General features: G+C 42.1%; 1 protein-coding gene across 11 annotated transcripts in view; it reads right to left on the minus strand.

Annotated features, from left to right (window-relative positions):
• The window catches only part of PANK1 (pantothenate kinase 1), a 122,161-nt gene that overhangs the window by 53,292 nt on the left and 43,437 nt on the right, over positions 1-25,432 (minus strand). The window contains exon 1 of one of the 11 annotated variants that reach the window (XM_033215990.1): positions 11,435-12,409. The exons of 9 other annotated variants lie outside the window; for them this stretch is intronic. In XM_033215990.1, coding sequence (XP_033071881.1) covers positions 11,435-12,137 — 703 coding nt within the window. In that variant the 5' untranslated portion in view covers positions 12,138-12,409. Of the gene's footprint in view, positions 1-10,533; positions 10,787-11,434; positions 12,410-25,432 lie in introns of those variants that run through there. One more of the 11 variants, XM_033216013.1, reaches the window with a different exon arrangement.

The raw sequence follows: 25,432 nt of genomic DNA on the forward strand, positions 1-25,432 counted from the left end.
TGTGGCTTTTATAAAGGAAAAATACTCACTTTTCTCATCTTTCTCATCTTCTTTGCATATAACTACCTCACTCAAGGGCTGAGATATCAAACAGTTAAGATCAAAAGAGGATACTTCCTTTTTTCAAAAATAACCATGTCCTGACACAAGATTAGCAATCAAATAAATTCCACAGTCCTCTTAGTCACTAATTTGCCAGCATCACTCTCAGAGAGGGTATGCTATACTTGGTGAGTCAATCTATGACAATCAGGTCAAGACTTGTGACATAGGTCATGTGTCCTGCTTCTAGAAACATGACAGGGTATTGGGAAGCTTCCATTGAAGAGATGGTATTGGATCGGATTGGGGAATCCTCTGAAATCCAGTCCCCAAAAGATTCCCAGTCAGGGCAAGATGAGTTTGTGGAAATCCTGGTATTTCAGAGTCTTGGAAGCCTCTGTAATTAAATAACAGCAATGACATTAATATTAAATGTCTACACAGTTGATCATTTAGCAAATATATATATATATATAGATAGATAGATAGATATAGAGAGATAAAATATCCTCTATTAATATAAATAAAACTAGTATTAATAGTGTCATAGTCCATTTTGTGCTTTATAACAGAACACTTGAGACTGGGTGATTTGTAATGACACAGAAATTTATCTGGCTCACAATTCTAGAGGCTAGTAAGGCCAAGACTAGGGGGCTGCATATGGCAAAGACCTTCTTGCTGCGTAATCCCATGATGGACGCGTGAAAGGGCAAAAGAGCATGCATGCACAAGAGAGCAAGAGAGTGAATTCACAGCCTCAAACCCTTTTATAATGGCACTAATTATTCATGGGGATGGAGCCCTCATGACCTAAATGTCTCCCATTAAGCTCCATCTCCCAACACTGTTACACTGGGGATTTTCAACACATGCTTTCTAGGGGACACATTTAAACCACAATATTCCACCCTGGCTCCCCAAATTCATGTTCTTCTCACGTAAAAGATACATTCATTTCATGCAATAGCCCCAAAAGTCATAACTTTCCAGCATCAGCCCAGAAGTTCAATGTACAGAGTCTCATCTGAATCAGATATGGATGAGATTCAAGGCAGGATTCATCTTGAGGCACATTTCCCTCTAGCTGTAAGCCTATGAAATCAAACAAGTTACTTACTTCCAAAATACAATGGTGGAATAGGCACAGGATAGACATTCCCATTCCAAAAGAGACAAATAGGCAAGAAGAAAGGGATAGTCTTAAGTCAATCCAAAACCTAACAGGGCAAACAACACTAAATCTTAAGGCTCCAGAATAATCTTCCTTGACTCCACATCCTACCATCTGGGAACACTGGAGTGGCAATTGGGATCCCAAGGCCTCAGGTAGGCAGGCCTACCCTTATAGCTTTGCTTGGTACTACCCATGCAGCGACTCTCACAGGCTGGTGTCAGGTGCCTGTGGCTCTCCTGGCTGGTGTTTCATGTTGGTAGTTCTGGAGTTCTGGAGTGTTGGTGTGAGCCCACTCCTTAGGCTTTACTAGGCATTGCTCTAGGAGACTCTCTGCGGTAGCTCTGACCCCAAAGTTATGCTGCACATTGCCCTAGTAGGGGCTCTCTGGGTGGCTCCACCCCTGCAACACGTGTCTGCCTGGGCCATGAGGCTGTCTTTGATATCCTTTGAAATCTAGCTGGAGAAAGCCATGTCTCCACAATTCTTTTTTTTTTTTCTGAGATGGAGTGTTGCTCTGTCACCCAGGCTGGAGTGCAGTGGCGCAATCTCGGCTGACTGCAACCTCCACCTCCCGGGTTCAAGTGATTCTTGTGCCTCAGCCTCCTGAGTAGCTGGGATTAGAGGTGCATGCCACCACACCCCGCTATTTTTTTTGTATTTTTAGTAGAGATGGGGTTTCACCGTGTTAGCCAGGATGGTCTCCATCTCCCGACCTTGTGATCCGCCTGCCTTGACCTCCCAAAGTGGTGGGATTATAGGCATGAACCACCGCACTCGGCCTGCCTCCACAATTCTTGTACTCCACATGTTTGTAGACTTAACACCACATGGATGCCACCAAGATTTGCTGCTTGCACATTCCAAAGCTGTGGCCTGAGCCACACCAGAGCACCCTTGAGCCATGGGTGGGGTGAGCAAGAAGCACTGTACTGAAATGTGGAGAGCAGAGACTTCAGGCAGCCCTGAGCAGTGAACTCCAAGATCCAGAGGGCACACTAGGTCTCTCTTTTGTTATACAGTCATATGTCACTTAATGACAGGGATATTTTCAGAGAAAAGAAGTGTCATTAGGCAATTTTGTCATTGTGCAAACAGCATAGAGTGTACTTATACAACCCTAGATGGTATAGCCTCCTACAGACCTAGGCTATATGGTAAACCCTATTGCTCCCAAGCTGTAAACCTGTACAGCATGTTACTGTGCTGAGTATTGTAGGCAATTGTAACAATGGTTAGTATTTGGGTATCTAAACAGATCTAAACATAGAAAAGGTACAGTAAAAATACAGTATAAAAGACAAAAAGTGGTGTACCTGTATAGGGCACACACAGGAACTTCCAGGACTGAAAGTTGCTCTGGGTGAGTGAGTGGTGAGTAAATGTGAAGGCCTAGGACATCACTGTACACACTGTAGACTTTACAAACATTGTTCACTTAGGCTACACTAAATTTATAAAAAGAAATGTATTTCTTCAGTAATCAATTATACTTAGCTTACTATAACATTTTTACTTTATAAACTTTCTAATTTCTAAAATTTTTTGACTCTTTTGTAATAACACTTGGCTTAAAACACAAACACAATGCATAGGCATACAAAAATATTTTGTTTATATTCTCATTCTATAAGCTTTTTTCTACTTTTAAAATTTTTTATTTTTTATTTTTTACTGTTTAAACTTATTTGTTAAAAACAAAGACACAAACACACACATCAACCTAGGTCTACACAGAGTCAGGGTCATCAATTTCACTGTCTTCCACCTCCACATCTTGTCTCACTGGAAGGTATTATGTATTATACATAATTGAAGGTGCTATATTTTTATATGACTGGCAGCCAGTAGGTTTATACCATTATCACCAAAAACAGATGAGCAACACATGGAGTTATGATGTTACAATGGTTATGATACCAATGGGCAATAAGAATTTTTCAGCTCGGTTATAATCTTATAGGACTACCTTTGTATATGTGCTCCTTCCTTGGTGAAAAGGTCTATATGTGGGGCATAACTATACTTCCTTCTTCGAGGTCATGGCACCGTGTGCCTGTGATGGGAGGAACAGCATCAGTCATTTCCAAAATGCCTTCAGAGTCATTCTTCCATTGTACTAATGCACAGCCTCTGGTTTCCTTCTATCCCTACTGATGTCCTTATCAATTGGTTGCTTGCCCACACCATTGGTCTTCTTTTCCCGAAAATGTTCTTTCATTCTCTACCACATGGCCAGGATGAGAATCCTTCAAACCCCTAAATTCTGTTTCCTTTTTAATTATAAATTTTATCTTTAAATCATTTCTCTCTTCTCTTTTCCTGTATGCAGTTAATATTTTGCTTAGAAATTTCTTCCATCAAATATTGTAGTTCATTGCTCTTACATTCTGCCTTCCATAAAGCCCTAGGGTACAGACACAATTCAGTCAAATTCTTTGCCACTTCATAACAAGGCTGGTTTTTACTCCAGTTTCCAATACCTTATTCCTCTTCTCCATCTGAGATCTCATCAGAATTGCCTTTTTTGTTCTTATTTCTACCAACATTCTCATCACTATCACATAATTAATCTCTAAGCAGATTTAGACTTTTACTACAGCTCTCCTCCTCTTCTCGGCCTTCACCAGAACCACATTTAATGCTCTGTTCATAGCAACACAGGCTTTTCATAGCCTGCTTCCCCACATTCTTCCAGCCTCTACCTGTTACCCAGTTCCAAAACCGCTTTCACATTTTCAGGTATTTGTTATAGCAACAGCCCCAATTCTCAGTACCAGTTTTCTGTCTTAGTCCAGTTTGTGCTGCTATAACAGAATACCTGTGACTGGGTAATTAATAATGAACAGAAATTTATTTGGCTTACAGTTCTGGAGGCTGAGAAGTCCAAGATCGAGGGACTGCATCTGGTGAGGGCCTTCTTGCTGCATCATCCCATGGCAGAAAGGCAAAAGAGCATGCTTGAGAAAGAGCAAGAGATTGAACTTGCAGCCTCAAGTCCTTTTACAATGGCATTAACCCATACATGAGGATGGAGCCCTCATGACCTAAACATCCCCCATTACGCCCCACCTTCTAACACTGTTGCATTGGAGATTACATTTCCAACATATGGGTTCTAGGGGACACATTCAAACCATGATAAATAGTAAGATATCTTTTACTACGCATGTACTAGGGTCCAGGCATGGTACTACACTTGATGTACATTTTGCACATTTGGTTATTACTACAACTGATAAGATGGCCACCATTATCTCTATTCAACAGTGAGCCTTGATGAAGTTAAGAATCTCACCTAAGGCTTCATTGCTAGTAAGCAGGGAATGAGGATCTGAATCCAGGTCTGGTGGCAACAAAGCTCTTTACACCACAGAACCCAATCCACACTTGCTTCATGGAACCCACTAGGGCCCTGCCCAGGACAGTCAAAATCTTAACTCAAATAGATTTACCCTGAGTCCTGAGCCCTCAGTTTCCTCATTTGTAGAAGGAAGATAATGACAGTATCTATTTCACAGGCTGCTGGAAGAATTTGATGAGAGAATCTATATGTCTAACTTAATGCCTAGCACATAGTAAGTGCTCCTCAATGTTGGCTACTGTTACTTCCACAGACACATGGATGAGCTTTTTGCCAGAGGTGTACAGATTACATGCACCTATCTTTTCCGAAAGTTTGACAGAACACATATCCTTTCCCCAACATAAATAATAGGCTTATTGTGGTAGAAAACAAAGCCAGTTGGCAAGGAAGATAGACTTGGGTTACAGTTTTGGCCCTGTCATTCACTGATTACAGGTCTTTGGACAGGTTGCTTTGCTCTTTTGAGCCTCTCTTTGCCCATCTTTAAAATAGAGAGCAGGAGTGGGAATTGCATGCTTTTGTAAAAGCACATACAGAACGGACACAGAGATGTCACTCAATAATACTACTCTCATTAGTGTGTAAATCGAAGCTACTGTCATGACTTTTTCCACTTTCTTTCCTAACAATAGAGAAATCTGTTAGAGGTCGAGGTCATTATTCTGATGTAATTCTCTTTAAAAATAATATTTCTTTGCCCCTTTGAATCAGCCGTTACTCTCAAATATACTCTCAAGGAGAGAATACACATACACACACACACACACACACACACACACAATTACCCAACAACTCCAGGCATTTAAAAGGTGTCATAAATTAAGTAATGAGGTACCAAGCTTGACAGCTGTACTATCTAGAGAAAAGGTCTACTTAGAAATTCTGTACGCCACAGTGGGTACACTAAATACTTGTCATCCCAAGGTCCCAAGATGAATACTGGCTTACCTATTAAACCTAAAGCATATGTAATTAAATATATTAGAAGTCAAACCCTGATTAATTTTCATGATAATTGGTTCATACTTAATGTATACACATACAAAATATTAAAACGCAGGCTATCACACACTCACAAAACAGCCTGTCAGTTAAAACCAATACTCCTTTGTTTCCCCTACTTATTCTGTCTCCAAAACCGTGATGGGTTTTGTTTTAGTCACTTGTTAAATGTCTCACATGTCAAGAAGCAACAACACCGTTTGTGTCTTTGGTCACCATGCCAAATAAAATATGCTTTGTATTATATTAATGTTGAAATTCACTTACTGGTCTTTTGGAGGAAAAGCAGTGTTCGTATGTTTAATAGAATCCTGATCCTTAACCAGTTGGACGCTGGACACTTGGGCCTTAAATTATTATTCATCAATTCAAATGAATAATAATTTTGTAAATTATTATACAATTATTGTATTGTACAATTCACAGCTTAATTGACAAACTTGGGAATTTGACCACGCCCTAGAAGATAGCAATACTAGAGTGTGCTCCTTCTTTCCATTTTAGTCTTTTGTGTTTTAAGTTGCAATGTCTCTCATTCATCTAGAGGTACTGATTATGTTAAAATTAATTGTTAAAAATACTGTATGCATCCATACTCTATGCAGATACAACCAATTTTCCTTATTTATCTTTTTTATACTGGTTTTTCTAATTAGCCTGATTCAAGGGTAATGTAAAGTCCAAGTGCCAAAGCTAAACATCCCAATATTCAGGAAATTAAAGCCTTATACTTTCACAATGATGGCTAAAACTGGTAACAGATTTGAGGTTTTTCAGTCTGTACCCACCAGTATGCTACGTGCATAATTAACTCTCATTTTCTGCTATCTGGATGATTTGAGAAGCCAGAACTTCCGACCAGAAGGCTGACTGCATGCATCTACTCATTATTCCTGCCTGTTGCCACACACTGGGATGAGATGGAATAAGGTAGCACATGTTCTTGAGCCCTTCAGATGATACTCACATGTTTGCCTTTCTGCAGTGTAGTGGTCAGTGACTCAATTATTTCCTTTGCATTCTTCTCCTCTCTCCACTAGTGTTATGGCTTTTCTAAAACAGTGTCCTTGGTGTCTAAAATATCCAGGTTTTCAAGACAACATCTATATACCACTTTGTGTCATTTCTGTTCCTCCTTTAAAAAGTATATATTCACCAATATTATTGAAAATAACTTTAGGGAAAAAGAGTTATGTAAAAAGTTGTTGCTGCCATACTTCTGCTTTCTAATACAGCAAAATACTCCAAGTTCTAATCAAGACTACAATGTTTGAATTAGTGATTCGAAGTTTGTGTTTGTGTGTGTGTGCTTTGTGATATAAAGCTGCAAGAGATAGGCCTAAAGCTGCAAGAGATAGGTTAAATACATTTTGGAATATCTATATAATGGAATATCAGAAATATAATACAACCATTAAGGATGATGTTTAGATGCCATAAGAAAATGCTTATACTAAAATTTTTAATAATAAAGTTATCTTAGTATGATCCAAAATTATCATTAAAATATGGTACATTTTAAACAGTTGCTTTCTCCAAGTGGTGGGATCACAAGTACTTTTTCCTGCTTTCTTCCTACATTTTTTGTGCTATCCAATATTTTTAGCTATCTTGAGAGGGAAAAAAGGCCAAAAAAAAAAAAAAAAGAGAAAGGAAGGAAAAAAAGGAAAAGAAAAAAAGAATTGTGGGATAGGAATAGTATTATAGCTGATCAAATACAACTCTTTGATCTTTCTTATTCTAAGCCTGTATTTGTTTGTTTATTTAGAGATAGGGTCTTGCTTTGTATCCTAGGCTGGAGTGCAGTGGCACAATCATGGCTCACTGCAGCCTCGACCTTGGAAACTCAAGCAATCCTCCTGCCCCAGCCTCCTGAGTGGCTGGTACCACAGGCACATGTCATCATGCTTGGCTAAACTTTTTTACTTTTATTTTTGTAGAGACGGGGTCTCCCTGTGTTGTCCAGTCTGGTCTTGAACCTCTGGGCTCAAGAGATCCTCCTCCCTTGGCCTCCCAAAGTACTGGGATTATAGGCATGAGCCATTGAACCTGGCCTGTAGTTTTCTAAAATGAAGAAAGTCAGCCTGAGGTTATATGTTGCAGCTCAAATGCCTTGTCCTATGGATTAATGGTGGACAATGTGTAGTGTGACAGTGATGATGAGAGCTGCCATTCATCAATAAGTTCTACGTGCCAAACAGGATTCTTTATATATATTATCTCATTTAATCCTCATAGCAGCCACACAAGGTAGTAAGATTATCTCCATTTTATTGATATGAAACTGAAACATACAGGTAAAGTAACCAGCTAAGATCATCCAGCTGGGATTCAAGCCCTTGAATGAGCATACCATTTATAACACATTAGCATTCACAGCACCTCACCATTAGTTTCAAAATATTTGTTAAATGAGGTGACCCTATGAGATGCTACTTAATTGTGCTTCAGAGAATCAGCGCACCAAGGAGCAGATCAAAGGAATCTCCCTACTGATACCTCAAAGAAACTCCATTGAAGGACTTTTATCAAAGTCTGTTGTGGAGGTGGAGATGGCTTCCTCAGTGAGGTTAGTGATAGGGTTACTTGTACCTTTTTTTCTGTGACATCAGTCATATACTCTTGTACCCAAGGTGCAAGCCATATGAGAAAAAATGTATCGTCTATAATCAGACATTCGATTTAATTGGGGAGACAAGTAACACATAGAACACACATGATAAAATCAGCACAAGGTGGCTGGGTGCGGTGGCTCACCCCTGTAATCCTAGCACTTTGGGAGGCCAAGGTGGGCGGATCACAAGGTCAGGAGATGAGACCATCTTGGCTAACACGGTGAAATCCCGTCTCTACTAAAAATACAAAATATTAGCTGGGCGTGGTGGTGGGCGCCTGTAGTCTCAGCTCCTCTGGAGGCTGCGGCAGGAGAATGGCGTGAAGCCGGGAGGCGGAGCTTGCAGTGAGCCGAGATCGTGCCACTGCATTCCAGCCTAGCGATGGAGCGAGACTCCGTCTCAAAATCAAAACAAAACAAACAAAACAAACAAACAAAAAAATTAGCACAAGGCAAAAAAATCCATTCATAATTAAATGTTAAGTCAATGGCAGAGCAGATAACTAGTGTCATCTAGTAGGAAGAACTGTCAGCTCTGAAGTGTCATAGAATTCTGAAGGTATAGGAAACACCACTTAGAGATCACCTAGCCTAGCTCCAGCAGTTCAAGATTTGACCTAGTAACTTGGTTAAGATCACACTGCTGCTAAGTAGCAGAGATGGGTAAAGTACCTAAGGAAGCCTGATATTAAGTAGTCTAAGAAAAGCCTTTTAAGGACAAGTAGAGTGAGGTGATGGCACTTTAGATGAAAAGAGTGGACAACATTCTCCTTTCCTGGTTTAGCAAAATTAACCTGCCACTGGTCTGATTTTTAGATTGCAGGATGGTGAATAGTCTCGGCACTGAGAGGTCAGATTAAAATTTGTTAAATAATCTAAAAATACTGATCTGTTTTATTCTATCCATCATTTTCAAACATCAAGTATTTTAATGTGTATTGTCCTTTGCCAGAATATTACAAAATAGAAACACACCTATCCACATATGCATTCTGGCTGTCTTAACACACATCTTGTTTGGACTGAGGCCAAATTGTTGTAACTGACCAGGAGGAAATAATTATTTGTCTAGTTGATGCTTCGCCACTGGCACACACTAAAGTTTGCATTTAAAGCACCCAACTACTCTTTGCAAAAATTGTTCCTGTAAAATCTGTCAGTCATCAGCAAATAGGAATAAGCTTAGAGTATGTAAATAGTCACAGAGTGCGTAAATGTTCCTCTTAGAGTACCTACTTCCTCTTAGAGTAACTAAATATCAACTGATTGGACAATATTCTTTTTATAAAGATATGTGAATGTCAATAGGCAAGGCACAAAGATATTAAGTTAAGCCATTTTTAACTAAGATATTTTGGCAGTGAAAAGGCCAGATTTGACTCCTCGGAACATGTAAAATTTATTTTAGAAATGGTTGTTCAAATCTGAGAGAAGAAAACATGGTAAATAATGTAAATCCAATTTTGACAAACCATTTTTAAAAAATTATAAGTAACAATTGTGTTCATGAAACTTAAAACAACTAGGATTTTTATTTTGTAAGAAATATAAACCACTTTAATTTCTGACACAAAGCACGCAGGCAGATAGTTACACTTTTTTGTATTTTAAAATAATTTCTGTGGGTTTGCAAGCACAAGTTAAGGCTCAGGTTAGTTTTTCTCTGTCTTCAAGGTATTCTTAGAAGGTGTGTTTTCAATTCCTCAGAAGTTATTTCAAGAGTTGTTATATCCTCAATTAAACATAGAAGATTAAGTTAGAAGCTCCCTTTCATTATGTTTTAGCTATTTTCATTGCAAACTCTAGTACAATCTGTCAATGTAGATCAGAGAAATAACTGAAATGTAGCTTCAAAATGAGTAAAACAGGTTTATAAACCACAGGTAATCAATATTAAGTCCTGACTTTTAAAATATTAATACGAATTAATGTCATTTTCTAACAAGTATCAAAAACAAAAGCAAATTAAAATTCATGTGCTAGATTACAACCCTACACCTTACAACCTTAGCCAAATCTGCTGTTTGGCTTCAAAGTTCCACACAAAATCTTAACCTACAAACTTAACATTTCAAACCCACAAGATACAAGTACCAGTCACCCACAATCATGTCAAAGTCCTTTCCAAGGTCTTAGAAACCTTAATCCAATGCAGAAAAGTTAAGAGCCAAAAAAACATAGAAACAGGGAAAAGTGAAGTTGTTATTTGCCAAACATTAAACTTTTACAGAAATCCAAAACCTACTTAACATTTTCCCTATATCGAACAGCATAACCTCTATGCAAAAGGTGTGTGCTCAAATGCAGTCATTTATTAGCACTTACTGTACTTACTTTGATTTTTGCCATGTATAAGCTTCATTAAAGACACCCACAAAGAAGTAACCAGTTGAATGAGGTTCAGCTAAGAAAAACCAGCGGTAAACTCGACCTACAAATTTACATCCCACAACGTCCTGTGGGGAAGGTACACTTTACAAACTACCATTATATATACAAGCTTTAGATTGTGAAATAATGCACTTCGGCTTTCTGTAGTGTACATTACAATTACAAACCCTCAACTCAAACCCCCCTTTTGAAAAAAAAAAATCCACCTCCAATTTTCATTGGTCCACATACTTCCAGCCCACATGGTATCAGTGGGTGTGTCCCTCCCAAAAAACCCTCTCATTGGCTGTGAAGCAACAGCGTCTAATAGGCTGTGATTTTGGGGGTTGTTAAACTACACGCCTCCAGACTTGCGCTTTCCAATAGACCCGAGACGCTGCCGGCTACTCTGTGATTCAAAGGGCAGGCAACCCCAGCAGGACGCGCTCAGAGAAGCGAGAGGGGTGAGAAAGGAGAGGGCACCCTCAGTGTGCCGCCCACTTTATCCTCACTCCTGGACCCCAGCAAATGTTCACACACATGCTTTTCTCAGCCACCAGTTAGAAGGGCGGACAGAGCGTTCGCCTATTATAGATCCTTGACCTAGGGACCCGCTCAAGCTCCGTGTCCAATCGCCCCATTCTACGGATAGAAGCGAGCAAAAGACAGGCTCAGGCAACGACCTGTAGTGCTTGATGCCCCCTGGGAAAAGAATCAGTCCCAGGAACCCACTCCGTGCAGTCCCTCGACCGCAGACGCGGGGGCGCACGGGACGTGCTGCGGCGTCTGCCCCAGCCGCTCCCAGTCCCGGGCCCCGCACGCTGCGTCTGCCTTGCGCCCGCGCTCCCCTCCCAGCGGGACTTACGCGGCCTGTTCTTTCTCCCCGAGTCCATCCTCCTCCGCAGCCGGCATTTCTTGGCCGGGGAATCATGCTGAGGGAGCAGTGGCTGCGGCTGGAGCTCCGGTAGGAGCGGGAGGCGCTGGGGCACTGCGTCGTTGCCGCCCACTGGACCCCGGCTGCAGACGAGCGGCGGCTGGACTGGCGGCGGGTGGAAGCCGTTGTGCAGCAGCCCGTTCACAGCGGCGGCGCTGGTGCCCACGGGGGCCCCAGGGGAGTGCGGGGCCGAGCGCTCCGGCTGCCCGCCGCGGTCGCCCATGCCGGGTGCTGGCGGGGCTGCGCGCGGGCCCCGGCTCAGGCGGCCTCGCTGGAGGTCATTCTCGGGCGTCTTTATTTCCCCGGATCCTCCCTGCAGCTTCCGATTCAGCAGCCGCAGAGCCGGCGCCTGGGGATGGCGAACCCGGCGCTCCTCCCCTCCTCCTGCCGACTCCCCCACCTCCTCCGCGCCCTGCCCCCAGCGCGCCGGCCCCACGGCGCCGGCCTGGAGCACGCCAGCCCCGGGCTCGGAATCGGGGATCCCCGCGCACCCCCAGCCGGGGCTCCCGTCGCCCGCCTTCCCCCGAGCCCCGGGCCGCGCGACTTCAAACGCGGCTTCCTCGCCTCCCAGACTGGTCCCCGCCACTGAGCATGCCCAGTCCTGCCCGCCACCGCCACCGACGAGTTTCAACATGGGGAATCAAGTTCTCTGGGCTTGCAGAGAGGAGATGGGCGGGTTGGGCTTTGTATGGCGGAGTGAAAACGAGAGGGGTCTGGGAGAGACAGCGAGAGGAGCGAACCGCTTCAGGAGGAATACGGGAGGAAGATAAATATTTGCAGAGGTTTCAGGTTTGCTAATCCTGTCCCCAGTGGGCAAGATACCTTTGCAAGGTCATTCACGTTACCCTCCCCGCTTTGTGAGTGTGTGCTTACGCGCGCGCGCGCGTGTGTGCCTGTGCGTTTGGTTAAGTGACCAAATTACTTAGAGGCCTGAGGGGCGGAAGGAGAACAATTATTTATAGAAAAGTAGGCAGACTTGGGGAGGGAGGGGAGTGAAATTTCTTTGCTGGCACACACACACACAAACACCATGTGGTCTCATGAAGTTGTCTTTTGCAGGGAGGAAACCTAGGAATACAGTGTAAGGACAGTGAAGGACAAAACTATAGGCAGGATTAATCGGTGCTGAAAGAGACCAAATAAACAGGAGCAATTCCATGCTATAAAAAGCACTTTCCTCACCCAGAAAGGACTTCAAAAGACAATGTCATGTTATTTATAGAGTAAGGAGTTGCCTCTTCTAAGAAGGGAAGGCAGCATCACGTGGTGACCAACACCATGAGCTTTGGAGTTAGCAGTGGGTTCAAATTACAACTCAGCCACTGAGCAAACCCAGATAACGTTATTGCTCAAGGTAACACTTCTGGTAATAGGAAACGGGACTGTCCATGCTCAGTATGCAGGACTAATTTGAGTGGTGAGTACCTTCCCTAAGTTATGCAATCTCTTGAGGCCTCACTTTCCTATCCATAACAGGGGGCTGTTGTGAGAAAATCTACTAAAAGTACCTGGTACAATCCTGGCACATAGTAAATGCTCAGAAAGCTAGTTTTCCTTATTATGCTGTTATGATTAAGCAGTTCACCCTTTGTTTCGACGGAGGGGCACAAACCATGCTTACAGCCGTATTTATTGTGTGATTTATTTTGTGATATTCTCCATGATTTGCAATTAATCTACAGAGGAGTCAGAGTCTGGCAAGGGCTGGCTGGCTACTGGGTTGCAGGGCCCCTGGGTTTCAGTGCATTCAGCACCATCTAGGGCTTGTATCTGGCAATTCCTTCCAGCAGAGCCTTACCTAGAATCAGAGTTTCAGAATCATGGGGGCCACTGGAGCACTCTGGTCCCTCCACTCTTGCACACTTTTTTCACATCAGGAAACTGAGCTGCAGACAGATGGCTGAGATTAAGAGCAAAGGTGGAACTAAACCCTAAATCCCAACTCTCTTGGCTTCCCTAACCTTATGCTATTTAAAGACAGACAAAAAAAAAAAACCCCAGGTGATCTGGCCCCTCCCTACCTCTCCTGTCTCATCAGGGGCTCCCTGTGCTGCCTTCAATTCCTTAAACAACATTCTACTGTTTCCATTGCCTGCAGGTCTCTTCTCTAAGACCTCTTTTGTCTACTAGACTCCAACTTTAGATCTCCTGTTTAACTTCTCATATTTAGAGAATGTTCCCTGACCCTTAGGGCTACATTAGGTCTCCCTGCCATATCCTCTTCATACTCTTTGTACTGCCTTTATGACTCCTTATTAGTTTGTAACTATACAATGCATCTGTTCCCTCATTTGTAACTTGATAGTAATAGGACACCACTGAGTTGTTAGACTGATGAAATGCATAACACATGCGTAAAATTAAATAATTCAAACTTCAAGCTGTTGGAACTTTATTGTGAGACTTGAGAGAAATGTGGCTATACAGCTACAACTTCTGCTTTTTTTTTTTTTTTGAGACAAGGTCTCACTCCTTCACCCAGGCTGGAGCACAGTGGCACAGTCATAGCTTATTGTAACCTCCAACTCCTGGGCTCAAGTTATCCTCCCACCTTGGCCTCCCAAAGTATTGGAATTATAGGAATGAGCCACCATGCCTGGCCTTGCCTTTTTTCCTTGTAAATAATTAGGAAGACCAAGCACGGCCAGAGATACGAACCCCTTGGATCATTGCCTCTCCTCACAGAGTAATAATCTTCCTTGGAATGCAGCAGTCTGTAACCAATCAAATCGCTGTGGCATATGCACTGGTTTTGTATGTTAAATGTAATTCTGCTGGAACTTCTCCATCTCTGCCGGTATAAGTGAAATCTTAACTTCTCCACTTTGGAGGACTGATCCCACTCATTTGGAGTTAGTGTTTCCAGGTGGCTATCCTCAAGCTTTGCACTGAAACCTCATAGTTAATCATATTCTCTAAATCTCATTATTTAAGGTTAACATATGTAAAGTGTCCAGCACATTGTAAGTGCTAGAAAAAGTTAGACATTATTATTTGATTGCCCATCTCACCCCACTTCACTGTTAGCATCTTTAAGGCAGATGACTTGTTCATCACTCTGTCCCTAGAAGGCACTTGGTAATGATTTGTGACTGGATAAATGACTTATATCAAGCTTGTCTAGCCCGTGGCCCACAGGCTGCATGCGGCTCAGGACGGCTTTGAATACGGCCCAACACAAATTCATAAACATGACATTTATTTTTGCAACTTTTTTTTTTTAGCTCATTAGCTATCATTAGTGTTAGTGTATTTTATGTGTGGCCCAAGACAATTCTTCCTCTTCCAATGTGGCCAATGGAAGCCAAAAGATTGGACAACCCTGACTTAGATGATATTTCACACAGAGTCCCCCTCATTTTCTACTGTAAATTTGCTAAAAATCACCAGCCACTCCTAAATATTCAAATATATCATTTTCAAATTCCCACATAATTGAACTGAGTGGCTTAGGAAGCAACTTACATCAGAGATGCAAATAGAAGCTTTAGCACTGCAGTATCTCCAAGGACATATTTTTTCCAGCTTGATTCCCAGGCCTGCTGAGGAAGGCCTGAGCCAGGTGGCTCAGACCCAGGCAGGGCAAAAGTACTGGTACTGGGACAGAACGTCCTCCACCTGCTTCCTTTCTCCTACCCTTGTCAGGCTGGGTGCTTGGATCAGTTACACCCAGCGTATGGTAGGGAAGAAGCCAGGTGGCATCTCACAGGTTTATTCAGGGGTGTGTGTAGGAGGTGTAACTTTGAGGCGTGAGCTGTCATGTGCTCCAAGAGGGGCATGCAACAAATGTTTGGAAGAGAGTGAGGGAGAAGGGAACCCACAAACCAGTGCACTCCCTTGGGTCTTATTTATTTATTAGTCATTTATTGTGTGTACTATGTTGTAGGCACTAAAACATGCTGGGAATACAAAGACAAGATAGATGGCTTCACTGCCCTCAAAGGGCTTACAATTCAGTAGAGAGAGAAAAGTCAGTGATTCTCCAGCATCAGTGTTATGTAAGAATAACCTAGGGAATTTTTCCTTTTTAACTTTGTATTAAAACTGACATACATACAGAAAAGTATGCATATCTTATAAAGCTCAAGGTATTTTGCAAAAAATGAACGTGCAGTGTAACTTGCAACCCAGGATATTTTGTAAGCACAGATTCTGGGTCCAGTTCCATAGACTGATTCATCAATAGGTGATGACGATGATAACGACGATGATAATAAATATTTTTTAAATTAAAAAAATAACTTTTTCAAAACCAGGGGATTCGAGGCAGATGATCATCATGGTTGGGAGCAAAGTATGCCGTCTATGCTGTGGGAGGTAACTCCAGAAGACCCCAGAGAGTGAGCAATGACAGAGTCAGGGGTGGGGAATTGTGGGGGAGTGGTGCTGAGATGGAAGCTAAAACAGGGTTCAGGGAGGAAATGACCCTTAAACTGAATTTTGAATAATATTGGCCTCTCTTCAGGTGAATAGGGAGAGAAAGTTTAAAAGAATTCACTCAGAACTGAAGGAGCCAAGACTCTGGGTGCATTTGAAACAACCTGGCATTTTTGGGAAACTGCCAGGAGTTCCACAAGGCTGAAGAGCAGCTTGAGAAGGGAGAAGGTGAGTAGTAACAGCTGAAAAGTTTATGTAACCAACCAACAAGCTCATTTTATCGGCTGCCCAGATACAGCCGATTTATCAAGACAGGGGAATTGCAAGAGAAAGAGTTAATTCACACAGAGCCAGCTGAACAGGAGACTGGGGTTTTATTACTCAAATCAGTCTCCCTGAAAATTCAGAGGCTGTGGTTTTTCAAGGATAGTTTGGCAGACCAGGGAATGGAGTGCTGCTGATTGGCTGGGGATGCAATCATAGGAGTGTGGAAAATGGTCCTGCTGCATGTGTGCTGAGTCTGCCTCTGGGAGGGGCCAGAGGACAGGTTGGCAGGTCCAGATGGAGCGACTGTTTGTCAAAAATGCAAAACCCTGAAAAGACATCTCAAAAGGCCAATCTTAGGTTTTACAATAGTGATGTTATCTGCAGGAGTATTTGTGAAAGTTGTAAATCTTGTGACGTCTGGAATAATGACTGATAAACATTTATGTCTGCACTTTAGCAGAATTCAGGCTCCTCTTATCTGCCTAACCTATAAAGACGGTTTAGTTTTGGAGAAGGGCTACTATCATTTAAACTATAAACTAAATGTCTCCTAAAGTTAGCTTGGCCCAAGCCCAGGAATGATTAAAGGCAGTTTGGAGGGTAAAGGCAAGATGGTGGTTGGTTAGATCAGATCTCTTTCACTGTCATAATTTTCTCACTGTTATAATTCTTGCAAAGGTAGTTTCAATTGAATGGGACCCAAATCTCAAATGACTTTCTATCCCATAGGAAAGAGTTTGGACTTTTAACTGAGGGCTGTGGGAAACTATTGAAGAGTTTTAGGCAGTATAAAAACTACCAGATTTGCATTGTGGGAGGATCCTCAGCAGAAGCCTGGAAAGGAGATTGGGGAAGGAGATCCCTAGTCAGGGAGACCAAGTAGACTACTGGAAAAAAACAGGTAAGAAGTGATAAGGGACTGAATAAAGGACAGAGCAGTTGGAATAAGAGCACTGGGTGGATTCAAGCATTATTTAAGGATAGAATCTATAGGACTTGATCAATGGGAGGGTGAGGGAGAGGTGTGGCTGGCTGATTTCTATGTTTCCAGGTTGTGCAGCTGGGGATGTGGTTTCAACATTCAAATCCAAGCAGATCCCCATTCCATCCTGAGCTGCATCACTCCCAGGCTGGGTTGGGTGCCTCTCTGGTGTAAGCCATATCACTCTGCCTATCTCAGTCTAATGCTACACTTAAAACGTTTCGTTGCAATTTTTTTGGCGGGGGGATCCTCAAGGACCTGCAAACAAGAAATCAAACCCCCCCACTCAAAATCTCCAAACAAAATGTGTTCATTTTGACCAGCTGTGTGTGTGTTTTAAATTAAAAGTTTGAATTAGAAAGCAAGTAGGATAAATTTATACACTTAAATGTATAAATTTAAATACCTGGCCTCTGAAACACTTCTGATAGGTCTCAGCTACCCAAACAAGAAGAAGGGAATCTTTGAATCCCCAGGACTCAACACAGTACTGGACACAAAATGGGAGCTGAAAAAGTGTGTGTGGAATCAATGAAGGATTCAATTCCCCCCCCCCCGCCCCCCTCCCCATTGTAGAGGTGAAGAAGGTGAGGCTGTAGAGTAGAAGAGGAACAGACAGTGGGGATTGTCTTCAAAGTAGGTTACTAGTTTCTGGCTCAGAGGTCCCAGTTTTTGTTGACCATGGACAGTAAAACTCCTTGGGGAAGTGGGCCCAGACTCAGGATAGCAGTTTTGATTGGTCTAAGTTTGTGATTGACTTTGGAGCTGTCTGGCCAATGAAATATGAAGGAAAGCCTGGGGGATTCTGGGAAAGGTTTTGTAAACCAAAAAGTATTTGAGACAAGTCTCAATCAATTTTAGAGCATTATTTTGCCAAGGTTAAGGACCATTGCCCATGACACAGCCTCAGGAGGTCCTGAGAACATATACCCAAGGTGGTTGAGGTACAGCTTCATTTTATACATTTTAGGGAGTCAGAAGTTACAGGCAAAACCATAAATCAATACATGCAAGGTATACATGGGTTTAGCCCAGAGAAGTGGAACATCTAGAAGCAGGAGCTGCCAGGTCATAAGTGGATTCAAAGATTTCCTGATGGGCAGTTTGTTGACAGAGTTAAGCTCTGCCTCAAGAGTTGATGTCAACTTAAGTTAAGGTAAGGGGGTGCTTTGTGGAAGCCAAGGGTCTTATCATGTACATGAAGCCTCTAGGCTTCAGAGAGAATAGATGTGAATGTCTCCTACTGAACCTTAAAAATTGTCAGACTTTCTGGAAAAGACCTAATAAGGGAATCTTTACAGAACATAAATTTTTCCCCTACAAGTGACAGCTTGGCAGGGCCATTTCAAAATATGTAAAGAAATATAATTTGAGGTAAAATGACTTGATTTCCTTCAGGGCCCACTGGCTGTCATGTGATGTTACACCAGAGTCAGATTGGAATCTGTTATTTTATTGCTACAAAGATTCTGTCTTGTCAGTCTTAAGATCCCTGTTTTAATGTCAGTGCTGGTCAGTTGTGTCTAAACTCAACAGGAAGGAGGGTATAATGAGGCATGTTTCACCCCCTCTTTCCCATCATGACCTGAACTAGTTTTTCAGGTGTTTTTTTGAATCCCCTTGGCCAAGGGGGGTCCGTTCAGTCAGCTGAGGGGCTTAGAATTTTATTTTTGGTTTATAGTTTCCTCTTGATCAAAGAAGGAAGTCTACAGTGTGGGTTTGTAACCTAGTTTTTAATAACTTTACATCAGACTTGTAATTTATTGTTACTTTCTGAAGACACTGATAAAACCTCTGTACCACGATGTCATTGCATGTTTTCACTATAGAAATTCTAATTATTTGCTAAAGTGAAAATAAAGTCAAACATGCCCAAGTCTTTATCCACTTAACCACATAGCTATGGTGTGAGTATGGAAAAAGGGCACATGTCCAGACATAGTTTTAAAATAATTATTAGAATGTTGACTACCAGAATAATATTGACCCAGGATGAACTTCTTTTTTCATTTTTTCATTTTTGCTTTTTTGTTATTGGTGTTTATAACTTCCTCAGAGATTCACCATGGGGTTTCCTCATATAAGAGACTACCTTCAGGTATGGATTTTCATCACCGTATTTTCTGTAGATGCTCCAGGCAGTCAGAGGTTACCACAAACAAAAATACTTTGGTGAGTGGTGTTATAGTGAGATTCTGGTAACTCATTCATCAGAGCCTCTCGCTTAGGTACCAAGATAAGTACCAGAGTTACAATCCTGAGCAAAAGCAAAGTCCCTGCCCTCATCTGCATTACAGAAAAGACAGGCCTTAAGCACACACTCACCAAAAAAGCAAAGATATTAGTGCATACTTCAAAATGCATAAAATATAAGATGCCCTAGTGCCATGAGAGTACATGCCAGGCTGACCTGGCCTAGAGACAAGCTTCATCAGAGAAGTGGTATTTAAACTGAGTTCTGAATATTGAATAGAAGTTAACTAAGGTTGGAGTAGATGTAGAAGAGGTATTCACAGTGTATCTCATATCACAAATATGGTAGGTAATTCATAACAACTTGTTGATTGAAAGAATGAATTGAACCTGTCTCCCCCAATAGGGCAAATCAAATGTAAGGAAAATTATTTACTGGAACAAACCACTGGAGAAGGTTTAGGCCAGTTTGTCTAATCTTCCAATAATTTGTTATAGACCAGAGGCTCCCTGTGTGGTGAAAATTAACATGGGGCCATGCGGATTTCTCAGACAAAGCTTTTATCTGGGGGTTTGTGCTTGAGTGCAAGGGAGACAGCAGAGGCACAAGGACCCTCTGGTGACTCTCTGAAAAAGAGCTGGTAGGGATTTTTAACGAGACAAAGTGCTGGAATTGACAATAGGGGTAAGATATGCAGGCTTGGCTGCACAAAGCATGTGAGGGGTAGGGTATGTAGCATAGCTGGTTGCCATGGTTTTATTGAGTAATGGGCCAACTGGTTATCTGGCAGCAGCAAAAAGGGTTTAAATCAATTTTTCAGCATTCCTTCCCAGGTAGGACATTCTGCAACCTTGGTTTGATTTTGGATCCCCTAAAGCCAGTTTCTGAAATTCTGTAGGTAAAAGACATGGTTAAACATTATGAGAGCAAAGAAGAATGGCTATATTCTTTGTGTGACTAAAGCCTTGGAGTTAGCAGGTATAGCATCAGCGAGGTAGTGGTGTGGGTTTTGTGGTCAGCGGGAACAAATGAAAGAATGCTCTACTGGGGCAAGCTGAAGCCAAGCCCAGGTCTTACGCTTTCTCAAATTGACCACATGAGAGTAATCTCTTTCTCTTTACTATTCTTTCTCTCTTCATAATGGAGTACTTTCTTCAAACACATACCCAAGATACTCTTGTTGTCCGTTTTTTTATTTTTCGTTTTATTTTGGTCAACAAAGAGGGGAAAATATAGCATCAGCAGCTGCCACTACCAGTAATAACTGTGGGTGCAGGAGTGAAACGCACCCCACATGAATAAACCTCTAATGGAAAAAGGGCACATGTCAAGACACAGTTTTAAAAGAATTATTAGAATGTTGACTACCAGAATAATATTGACCCAGGATGAACTAAGGCACTAATATTTTTTGAGCACCTACTAATTATGATATGGAGGGGGATAGTGCATGGCTGCCCAGAAATTTGATAGGCTGTAATCAGAATGACCCCAAGTATTGCACATAATTTCAGGAATGGAGCTGAGTTTAGCAAAATTATAATAGTCATATTATCTAACATGTATTAAGTCCTCATGTGCCATATACTATACTCAGCACACTATAAATATCACAATAGCCATGTGAATTGGATACTATTATTATCCTCATATTCCAGATTAGGGAACTGGAGCTTATAGAGGCTCATTAGTTTATCCAAGTTCACATAGTGGATAACAGTGTCACTGACATTTGAACACAGGTCTGGATGGCTCCAGAACGTACTGTGGTATAAAACAAAATATTTTGGTCTTTGTCCCAATTCCTGTCAGAGATCCTAAAACACTCAAAATTTCCCGGAGTGTGGGGGAAAAAAAGGAGTGTTTTGTTATTCATAATGGTCTCTTTTTATCACACCTGACTTTATGCTAATAAGTTGACTTGTGGTGGGCCCCCTGTGATAGACTCAGGATAGGGCCAGACATCAGAAAAATCAAGTGATTAGATAATTAGAGGGTTGGAAATTTCAACCTCACCCACCAACCTCTAGGAAAGGGGTGAAGGCTAGAGATGAAGCTCTCTAAAACTATTGAATAATGCAATTTGATGAACTCCCAGGTTGCTGAACACATAAAGGTGCTGGGAGGGTAGTCGCCCATCCATGCCTTGCTCTATGTATGTATTAGTTCATTCTTGCATTGCTATAAGGAAACACTTGAGACTGGGTAATTTATAAAGAAAAGAGTTTTAATTGGTTCATGGTTCTGCAGGCTTTACAGGAAGCATGGTGCTGGCATCTGCTCGGTATCTGGTGAGGCCTGAGGAAGCTTTCAATCATGGCAGAAGGTGAAGGGGGCACAGGAACATCATATAGCAGCAGCAGGAGCAAGCAGGAAACAGTGAGTTGGAGGGAGGTGCTACAAACTTTTAAATGACCAGATCTCACGAGAACTCACTGTCATGAAGACAGCACCAAACCATGAGGGATCTGCCTCCAGGATACAAACACCTCCCATCAGGCCCCATCTCCAGCACTGGGGATTACAATTCAAGATGAGATTTGGGCAGGGACAAATATCCTGACTGTATCAAGGTATCTCTTCATCAGGTTGTTCATCTGTATCCTTTATAATATCCTTTGTAATCAACTGGTAAATGTAAGTAAAGTGTTTCTCTAAGTTCTGTGAGCTCTCCTAGCAAATTGTTGAACCCGAGGTGAGGAGTCATGGGAACCTTAATATATAGCTGGTGATATGGTTTGGCTTTGTGTCCTCACCCAAATCTCATGTCAAATTGTAATCCCCAGTGTTAGTGGAGGGGCCTGGTGAGAGGTGGTTGGATCATGGGGTCAGTTTCTAATGGTTTAGGATCATCCCCCTAGTGCTGCTTGTTTAAAAGTGTGTAGCACCTCTCCTGCCACCTGCCAGCCATCTGAAGACATGCCTGCCTCCCCTTCACCTTTTGCCATGGTTGTAAATTTCCTGAGGCCTCCCTAGAAGCAGAAGCCTCAGAACCATGAGCTGATTAAGCCTCTTTTTAAAATAAATTACTCAGTCTCAGGTATTTCTTTATAGCAATGTGAGAATGAACTAATACAGAAAATTGGTACCAGAGAAGAGGGGAATTGGTATAAAAATACCTGAAAATGTGGAAGCATCTTTGGAACTGGGTAGTGGGCAGAGGTTGGAACAGTTTGGAGTGCTCAGAAGACAGGAAGATGAGGGAAGATTTGGAACTTCCTAGAGACCTGTTGTGACCAAAATGTTGATAGTGATATGGACAGTGAGGTCCAGGCTGAGATGGTCTCAGATGGAGATGAGGAATTTATTGGAAACTTATTTGGAGTAAAGGTCATTTTGTTATACGTTAACAAAGAGGTTGGAGGCATCGTGCCCTGCCCTAGAGATCTGTGGAACTTTGAACTTGAGAGAGATGATTTAGGTTATCTGGTGGAAGAAATTTCTAAGCAGCAATGTGTTTAACATGTGGCCTGGCTGCTTCTAACAGCATATGCTCATATTCATGCAAATTTTTGAAAATTTGCAGCCTCATGATGTGGTAGAAAAAAAACCCCATTTTCTGGGGAGGAATTCAAGCCAGCTAGAGAAATTTGCATAAGTAAAGAGGAGCTGAGTGTTAATAGCCAAGATAAAGGGGATAATGCCTCCATGGCATTTCAGAGACCTTCAAGGCAGCCCCTTCCATCACAGGCCTGGAGGCCTAGTAGGGAAGAGTGGTTTCATGGGCCAGGCCCAGGGTCCCAATGCTCTTTGCAGCCTCAGTACATGGTGTCCTCCATCACAGCTCCTCCAGCTCCAGCCAGGCTAAAAGAGGCCAAGGCACAGCTCAGGCCGCTGCTCCAAAGGGTGCAAGCTGCAAGTCTTGGTGTCTTCTATGTGTTATTAAGCCTGCAGGTGCACAGAGGCAAGAATTGATGCCTGGAAACCTCTGCCTAGATTTCAGAGGATGTATGGAAATAGCTGGATGTCCTAGCAGAAGAAGTCTGGTGCAGAGGTGGAGTCCTCATGGAGAACCTCTACTAGGGCAGTGCAGAGGGGAGATGTGGGGTTGGAGTCCCCATATAGAGTGCCCACTGGGGCACTGCCTAGTGGAGCTGTGAATAGAGGGCCACCATCCTCCAGACCCCAGAATGGTAGATCCACCAACAGCTTACACCATGCACAGGCACTCATTGCCAATCCATGAAAGCAGCCACAAGGGCTGTACCCTGCAAAGCCAAAGGGACAGAGCTGCCTAAGGCCTTGGGAGCCCATCCCATGCATCAGTGTGTCCTGGATGTGAGATATGGAGTCAAAGGAGATTATTTTGGAGCTTTGAGATTTAATGACTACCCTGCAGGATTTTGGACTTGCATGGAGCCTGTAGTCCCCTTGTTTTGGCCAATGTCTCCCTTTTGGAGTGGGAGCATTTACCCAATGCCTGTACTGCCATTGTATCTTGGAAGTAACTAACTTGTTTTTGATTTTACAGGCTCATAGGCAGAAGGGACTTGTCTTATCTCAGATGAGACTTTGGACTTGGACTTTTGAGATAATGCTGCAATGAGTTAAAATTTCGAGGGTCTATTGGGAAGGCATAATTGTGTTTTGAAATGTGAGAAGGACATGAGATTTGGGAGCGGCAGGGGTGGAATGATATGGTTTGGCTTTGTGTCCCCACCCAAATCTCATGTTGAATTGTAACGCTCAGTGTTGGAGGAGAGACTTGGTGGGAGGTGATTGGATCTATGGGTTTAGCACCATCCCCGTGGTGCTGCTTGCTTAAAAATAAGTAGCACTCCCCCTTTTTCCAGCCACGTAAAGATGTACCTGGTTCCCCTTTACCCTCTGCCTGATTGTAAGTTTCCTGAAGCTTTCCCAGAAAGCTTATACAGCCCACAGAACTGTAAGCCAACTAAACCTCTTTTCTTTATAAATTACCCAGTCTCAGTATGTCTTTATAGCAATGTAAGAACAGACTAATACAGCTGCTTATTCAGGAGCACAAGTCACAACTTAGGACTTGACTTGCAATGGCTATCTGAAGTGGCAGCAGTCCTGTGGGACTGAGTCTTCAATCTTTGGAATCTGGCATTATCTCCATGTAGAAATGTAGGACACTCAGTTGGTATCTACTGGAGAATTGCTTGGTATGTGGGGAAAACTCCCACACATCTGGTCACAAAAGTGTTCTGTGTGGTGAGTATGAGAGTAGAGAGAAAATCAGGGTTTTTTTCCTGCTTACACCTATACATTCCATAACTCAGCTATAGTGCCTCCCAAAAGGCAGTGTATCTCCCTTTACCTGCAGACTTTACATCATGGTTGCAAATGCCTGGTATAATATTTCACTGCCTACATAGCATTACCTTTCATAAAAATTACTGGGTTTCTTTATTTCTCATTGATATTCTTCAAGCTATTATTTTTGTTTCTGAAAGAGCCTTTTTGCCCTTAAAATTTTTTCTAACTATTAATATAATGATTTCTATTTGTATAGATAGTTCCCAACTTCCAATAATTCAACTTACAATTTTCAACTTTACAATGCTGAAAAAGTGGTAGGCATTCAGTAGAAACCATATTTCAAGTACTCATTCAACCACTGCTTTTTACTTTTAGTACAATGTTCTATAAATTACATGGCATATTCAACACTTTAGTACAAAATAGGCTTTGTGTTAGATGATTTTGCCCAACTATAGGCTCACGTAAGTGTTTTGAGCACATGTAATGTAGACTAGGCTAAGCTATGATGTTCAGTAGGTTAGGTGGCAAATGCCTTTTTCACTTATGATATTTTCAACTTATGATGGGTTTGTTGGGGTATAACCCCACTCACTGCAAGTCGAGGAATATTTGTGTGTGTTTGTGTGTGTATACGCATATAGTCATGTTTCTGAAATCAAATTTCAAGTATTTTCAGGATTCTGGTGAATAGGATGTATGCACAGTTCTTAAAGAATGACAGCAGTGATAAGGAGAACCTTATATTAGGGTCCTAGCATGCTAGACATTCAGATTTTATTCAGATTTCTTATAGCTGTCTTGCTTCCCAGATGAAATCCCCTTTGAATAGTAAGGGGTCATCAGCTGCATATAATAATAAAAATCCACTTGTAAGGGAAAA

The sequence above is a fragment of the Trachypithecus francoisi genome, unplaced genomic scaffold, assembly GCF_009764315.1.
Source record: "Trachypithecus francoisi isolate TF-2019V2 unplaced genomic scaffold, Tfra_2.0 Contig00586, whole genome shotgun sequence".
In the NCBI taxonomy this organism is placed as follows: domain Eukaryota; kingdom Metazoa; phylum Chordata; class Mammalia; order Primates; family Cercopithecidae; genus Trachypithecus; species Trachypithecus francoisi.